This window comes from Oryza sativa, chromosome 1 (genome assembly GCF_034140825.1).
Source record: "Oryza sativa Japonica Group chromosome 1, ASM3414082v1".
NCBI classification, from domain to species: domain Eukaryota; kingdom Viridiplantae; phylum Streptophyta; class Magnoliopsida; order Poales; family Poaceae; genus Oryza; species Oryza sativa.
In genome coordinates, this window is record NC_089035.1 from 39,218,751 (window position 1) to 39,226,414 (window position 7,664).

Below are 7,664 nucleotides of genomic sequence, written 5' to 3' on the forward strand. Positions count from 1 at the left end.
TGAGTCAACCACCTGGTCAATGCGAGGTAACCCGAAAGGATCTTTAGGGCAAGATTTGTTGAGGTCGGTGTAATCGACACACATGCGCCACTGCCCGGTCTTCTTCCGAACTAGGACTGGGTTGGCCAGCCAGTCGGGATAAAGGACTTCTTTAATGAAGCCCGCTGCTAACAGCTTGGTTAATTCCTCCTTGATCGCATCCTTCCTGTCCTGTGCAAAACGGCGGAGTCGTTGCTTGATGGGTTTGGCGTCTTCCTTAACATGTAAAGAGTGCTCAATCACCTCTCTAGGAATACCAGGCATATCGGATGGTTTCCATGCAAAGATATCTTTATTATTTTGAAGAAAGGTGATGAGCGCGCTTTCCTATTTACAATCTAACTCAGCGCCTATTACAGCAGTTTTGGTAGGATCGGAGGGATCTAGTGGAATCTTCTTAGTTTTGTCGTCGCCTTCTTCGGTCTTTGATAGCTTGGTCGCATGCACTTCTCATTCGTCTGCCGTGGTCGTAGCCAGCTTGATCTCTTCGCGAGCGAGAGTGATCTCGCGGGTTTGGGCCATCTCGCAACTTTCTTTGTCACATGTGACGGCTTGCTTGATGTCGCTCTGTAGTGATATGACTCCTCGAGGACCAGGCATCTTCATCATCATGTAGGTGTAGTGTTGGACGGCCATGAATTTGGCTAGAGCCGGTCGTCCGAGTATGGCATGGTACGCTGTCTCGAAATCAGCAACTTCGAAACAAACGTTTTCTGTACGAAAATTCTCCCGAGTGCCGAAAGTAACCGGAAGAGTGATCTGGCCGAGTGGTGTAGCTGATAATCCTGGGATAACACCGTGGAGGGGTGCATTACTCGGCTTTAATTCCGTGCGAGGAATCTGCATATCGTCCAGGGTCTTAGCGAAAAGGATGTTGAGTGCACTGCCACCATCGATGAGAGTTCTTCGGAGCTTAACATTGCGAACCACTGGGTCTAGTACCAGGGGGTACCGCCCCGGGTGGACCACTCGGTCGGGATGATCCGAGCGGTCGAACTTGATTGCTATCTCTGACCACCGAAGGTATTGGGGCGTGTTAGGCTGAACCGTATTGATTTCCCGTTCTGTTAGCTTCTGCTTTCTCTTAGATTCATAAGCCAGGGGTCCGCCGAAGATGTGATTGAGTTCTTTGCGATGATCTTGAAAACCAGTCGGGGCATCGTCTTCATCATCTTTCTTCTTTGATGTGCCTTGATCTCCGTCTGAGGGCTTACGTGCGTTCTTGACGTATTGCTCCGCAAACTGTTTGTAGACGAAGCAATCTTTGGCCACGTGGTTAGAGTTGGGATGGTGCGGACATTGGGAGTTCATTATCTTGTCGAAGGTGTTGACGCGGGGACGTTGTCGGGAAGATGGAGAGGTTGTTGCCACAAGTTCTTCGGGCTTACGCTTGCGATCCTTGTGGTTGTTACTTCCACTCCCTCATGCGGTCGGCGTGTCTTTCCTTGGCTTCCAAATGGTGCCCGACTGTTTAGATGCAGTAATAGCATCTTCGGCTTTGGCATACTCGTTGGCTTTTTCAAACATCTGCTTGATCATCTTGGGAGGTTTGCGTCCAAACTTGCCGACTAGGTCCTCGTGGCGAATGCTTTTAGTAAAGGCGGCGATGATGACGTCGTCGGTGATGTCGGAGATCTTGTTGCGTTGCTCGGAGAAGCGTCGGATGTAATCTCGAAGGGTTTCTCCAGACTTCTGAATGATGTTGTAGAGATCAAAGTGTGTACCAGGGCGTTCAAAAGTGCCTTGGAAGTTGGCGATGAAGTGGTCGCGTAGTTCTGCCCATGATCCGATTGTGCCGCGGGGTAACCCGTGAAGCCAGGACCGGGCAGAATCCGCCAAGGCCACTGGCAGATAATTTGCCATGACTTTGCGGTCTCCTCCTGCTGCGCGAATTGCAAGACCGTAGACGGTGAGCCAGGATTCCGGGTTGGTGGTGCCGTCATATTTCTCGATTCCAGTCGGCTTAAAGCCGGTTGGCCAATTCACTCGACGCAGATCATTTGTGAAGGCAGCAACTCTGTCCATGTCGTCGTCATAGCGATCCGGTGAATGATAGCCTCTTGCCGTGCGGCGCTGGTTGATGGTGTCGCGAAGATCGACAGGGCGCCTTCGATGTGGGGAGTGTGGTCGTTCAACTCGGTGCTCCATATATTGTTCAGGAGGCGAACGAACAGATCGTTCATCATGTCCCCTGCTCCTGCGACTGGACCCGGCGCCGGTAATGCTAAGGCTTGGCTGGTGATAGTCTTGAGATCGAAGATGAGGGACTCGGCTACCAGTCGGGGTGCGGGCACTTACGGAGTTGGCTGGAACCGAGGCAGCGATCATGGTCTTCGTCTGGTTCAAGATGATGACAACATGATCAGCTTGATTGAGTGCGTCTTCCTTGAGGAGGGTGTCGAGGAGAGTGATTGCTGCAACCGCGTTCTGCTGGGGGGTGCGAAAAACCGCTGTTCCATCGACGTCTTGCTGCCCGATGAGATCTCTCGCTCGTCGCCCGGATTCCAACGCGCGCTGCCGTCGATCTTCAGCCTCCTTTGCAACTCGCTCGCGATCTTGTTGCTCACGCTGTAGTCGTTCTCGCTCTTGTCGTTGTCGTTCTTCCTCCAGTCGGCGACGTTCGGTTTCTTGTTGTGTGCGCTCTTCCTCCGTTTCTCGGGCTCGGCGCTGTTCCTCCGTTTCGTTGTCAGCCATGAATACGCCGAAAAAGAGAGGCGTGTAGTTATCCTCATAGCTGTCGTTGAAGTCACCGTGGTCGTAGTGGTAGCCGAAGTCGTCGCAGTCGAGGATCTCGGTTGGTCGAGAACTGACGCCAGGGGAGCTGAGGTAGCCATCCAACTCTTCCGTCGAGACTGTCCCAAGAGGTTGGAGTATAACACCAATCTCTCTGGTTCTAGATTGGATCGGGGCCGAAGTCGGAGCTCGCCTAGATCTTCGAGTGGGAGATGTCTTGGCTGTGAAGACAGCGGCCAAATCATCAGGAAGTCTCATCAGGATTGAGAGATAGGACCCGTCATCTTGATCTAGTCGCGGAGGGGTAGATTGGATCTCGTCCGAGTGGTTTGAAGCCGACTCGGGAGAGATGATCTTGGAGTAGGCCTTGGCCGAGTTCGGAATACCGAACGGCGCGGGGGCCTGGTCTCTCCCGGACTGGTTCGAATCCGAGTCAAGGAGAGAGATCTTGCCGAAGTCGTTGGTGATGAAGTTGAGGCTGCTGAACCGGAACGCCTGCCCGGGAGGGAAGGCGAAGTCGTCGATGCCGGAGACGGAACCCATCGCACTTAGTCGGCAAAAACTTGACGCAACCCCTACCTGGCGCGCCAACTGTCGAAACAAGATTTCGACAATAATAAAAGGGGGTGGCTATCAAGCTAGGAAAGTGGATGGGTTTGGAGACAAGGAATTTTATACAGGTTCAGGCCTTCTTATTCAAAAAGTAATACCCTACTCCTGTCCGGGGATGATTCCGCCGAGTGTATTATTGATTGTATAACTGGAAAAAAGATCACGCCCCGAGAGGCACACGGACCCCTCCTTATATAAGGGAAGAGGTCCGCTTTATAAAATACAGTCCATATCCTAACGGAATATGGGATTACAGATAAAATACAATCGTAACCGACTAGGATCCCGGGTATTTCCTTGATATACAAATTAGAAACTAACCCGAGTCCTCATAAAGATATTCTATCTATATTTGGTACCACATATCCGACTAAATTATAACTGTCATGTAGATATGGGGTATCCATAATCTCCACAATCGGCCTTTTCGCAATTGCATAGAATCGATGAACGAGCTACATAACCTGCAAAACAGCAGAAGCCAGCACAAGTCCCGGCCAAACACTTCCAGGTGTTCTACTTGCTCTAGTTCTAGGGGCTTTGTAACCATCGTCACGATGTTGTCGTCCACAATCAGACTCCTTCTTTGTCTAGGCTAATTTCAAGAGAGTTTCTTTTGTGTTTGGAATTAATTAGAACCTGTCAGGGTTATAGATACCACATACCTAATAGTAGTTGACTAAATTTCGGCAGGATCCACCACATACCATGTATTATATGGAAACTGACCTCGGATATGGAGGGAGTTTCGGATAAGGAAGGACAACCAGAGTTCTACATGGAAACGACAAGAACTACTCGGATTGTATCCATATTGGTTTCCCTAGTTCTACTTGGATAAGGGGACACCTATGGGTATAAATACAAGATCCCCTATGAGGAGAGGGGACACGGACAACATAGACGCCACAAAGCCACAAGCCAATACAAGCCTACATACGCCAAGACAAGCTGTCAGATATCGACATCAGAGATAAGCCTAGGAAAGCCCCATATGGTACCTACGGGAACCAAAGAGAGGAATCTAGCGCTATCTCTGATCTCGTCGGGCACGAATTCGAGGAGGAAGACTACCCTGTTGTCGACTACGTGATGATACTTCAGTCCGCTATGTCGACAACAGTTAAATAGGGTACCCCAAATATTGTACTGGTGTGATTATGGTGAATAAGAGTAACAACCGGCTTCGACCAACAGGAGTAGGGTTATTACCTGACCATTCAGGGACCCGAACCTGTATAAAAATCCTCGTCTCCATCTCTTTTACTACAATCTCGCATATATCCTAATACCAACGATCCCCATACTATGCAAATACCGGAATCGCGACATCAGACGTCAACAGAACCCTTGATCACCTTAATCTAATGCACAAAGATAGAAGGCACCAATGAAAAGATACTAAAATAGTGGGCCAGGTACTGGAAGTGGAAGGTTGAAATGGTAATTGATTTCCATAGTTGAATTGTGCGGTTAAGGGCAGATGCATTATATTCGTTTCTCTTTTTACGATCTGCTCAGCGATTAATCACGAAATAAAATGCTTAGTGATTAATCACGGAAGCATCGATCAAGCTGGCAATTAGGCAAATCAATTTTCGCAAGAAATCAATAACGCCAAACATTTTGATTCCATTTAACAGCTTTTGTTGAAATCAATGCTTCACAGGAATGAACCAATGCTTCAGGATTCAGAAACCATCAGCAGCAGCAAGCAGCCAGCCACCGATCGTCACCGCCGTACGCACCCGCCGGTCATAGCTGCCGTAAGCGTTGCCTCTGTTCTCGCTTGTTCTTTCACTTGGGGTTCAGGCAAGGGTTAGGGTTAAACATGCATAGAGGGAGATTGAAGTCATACCATACCAGCATCGTGTAAAAGAAAACAATCTCATTGACGAGATGCCACCAGCCAACGGATGGGGATGAAACAATTACTAAGATACCCTTATTAATATTATTTTATATTCCTAAATTACCCCTTAGAAATCAACGGTGGTTATTAATTGGTTTAGAAGGTACCTAGGGTACCTTCCAAGCATCGTAAAAAATCTCTAATTTCAAAATGTATTGAATAGGCAACCCTCCGGGCCTCTGGGCTGAGCGCTTGAACTGTACTGACAGCGTAAAAGTTAATCATGGGAAAAAAAATTCTATCTTCCTCTCTCCACTCTCTTGCTAAAGTTAAAGTAGAAATAATATCAAAAGATTCGTCTCGCAATTTATATGCAAACTGTGTAATTGATTTTTTTATCCATATTTAATGTTTTATACATGCGTCTAAACATTTAATGTGACGAAATTTTTAAAAGTTTGAAGGTAACTAAACAAACCCTAATTTGTAATATGACATTGTACTCTCCAGATGTGAATGCGCCCTATCGCTGGCGTGCTTCTTCCCGATGACCCGATCCGCTTCGGACACGTGCGTCACGCTCACGCGGTCCCTTTCGAACTCGGAACCGAAGCCGCACGCCGGCCGTTATAAGCCACAGCTCATAGGCCTCAAGCGGCAGCCCACAATCCTGGAGAAATTACGTAGAAAGAGAGCGTAGAAATTCGAGTCACAACTCACAAGCTCAAATAAGCAAAGAAAACAAGAAATTAAGGCGTGCAGTAGATAATCGAGAGATGGAGATTGCGATGAGCAGCAAGCGAGCGGAGGAGCTGGAGCAGCTGATCCAGCGGATGGAGCAGGCGGCGGCGCGTCGCCGGAAGACGCAGCCGGCGGGGAGCAAGCGCAAGGTGCCGGAGCCGGACACCTTCTGCCCGACCCGCTGGCTGCCGACGCCGGAGAGCCTCCGCGAATCGGAAGAGAAGCACCAGGCGTTCATGCGGGGAGCCCGGGAGGTCATCCGGGAGGCCGACGAGGCGTTGGAATCCATCGCGCTGCAGCAGCGTGGCGACAGCTGCGACGAGGGGTAGCAACTAGCAAGACGACCTACGTACGTGTGCACGTACGTAGATGCGCTGGAGCACACGCGCAATGCTGGATATATTCGATTAAGTATTAGATTTTATTATAATTATTCCAGAGTAGACTTGTTTCATTCGAAGGAAGGATATGGTATCGATATGTATGGTGCATTCATTCATACTGTGTCAAAAAAAAAGGTTTTGCACCTTATCTCAAATACAGTAATAAATGAAAAGAGGTTTTATATCTTGCGTGCACTAATTTCATCGAAGCAGTTCCTGTTGTTTTTTTTTAGCGTGTAGTGTACACCGTCATTCACCATGTATAGTCTGTAGCATGGTAAATTGGTAATAACCCTTTTAACGTGGTTGAGTTCTTTCCAGCAACTAGTTGCAACTCTCTCATTTTTCATTAGCATATTTTACTAACTATTAATTGATGTGTTTTGTAATAAAATAAATTTCAATATATATTTTTTAACAAATTAGATAATCCATTTAAATTCCTATATAGATATTTTTTAACAAATCAGATATAAATCCATTTTACTCAATTAGTCATGTTAAAAAAAATATGCCTTCTCGAACGCACTCTTACCTGCTAGGGCTGAATAAATTAGGGGTGAAAACGGTACGGAAACGGACAGAAACAACCTTTATCGTTTTCGTTTGCATATTTTTTTTCAGAATCGGAAACCCCGGAAACGGAAACGGAAACGAATATTATCGAAACCGAAAACGGAGCCAAAACGAACCGGCGCGGATACGGTAACGAAAATTTATCGGAATACAAAAACCCCTCAAACTGAGCTTCAAACTTTTGTCAAGTTCAGTTCTCAAGTCTTAACAGTCTACAATTCATCATAAAACACAATTATATGAAGTCTAATTGTTAAGTCTCAACAGCAAAATATATTCTTCTATAACTTCGTATAATTTGCATAACAAATATTCTAAAAAAATTACAGCAAAATACCATGGTATAAGGTATAAAGTATACACTATTAGCCCGCAGCCCGCAGCCTCTCTCTCCCTCCACGGGCCGGCTTCCCCTTCCCCTCCTCCCTCTTCAGGCCGCCGGCCCAGCCTTTTTTCTCCTCCCTCGCCGAGAAATCTATAATGCCTCCTTCCTCTCAATTCAAATATTTTTTTAGGGTAGTAAATGATTTCAAATGAAAAAATTGTCAATAACAAAGTTGTATAATTTATCAAGATCAACAACTTTTGTTTTGGTCATTTTGCTGTATGACTTTGTTTCAATAATTTGAATTTGAATTTCAAATTATGACAACTTCAAACAACATTTTCAAATACTAAATGATTTCAAATGAAAAAGTCATCAACAACAAAGTTGTCTAACTCATCAA

At 46.7% G+C, this 7,664-nt stretch overlaps 1 protein-coding gene across 1 annotated transcript; it reads right to left on the reverse strand.

Annotated features, from left to right (window-relative positions):
- Positions 1-1,461: 1,461 nt before the first annotated feature.
- On the reverse strand, positions 1,462-2,771 carry LOC136355506 (uncharacterized). The gene is made up of 2 exons (XM_066308177.1): positions 2,549-2,771; positions 1,462-2,453 (listed from the first exon to the last, which is right to left on the reverse strand). The coding sequence occupies exons 1-2, from the start codon at positions 2,769-2,771 to the stop codon at positions 1,462-1,464; spliced, it is 1,215 nt and encodes a 404-aa protein (XP_066164274.1).
- Between the last annotated feature and the right edge of the window lie 4,893 nt (positions 2,772-7,664).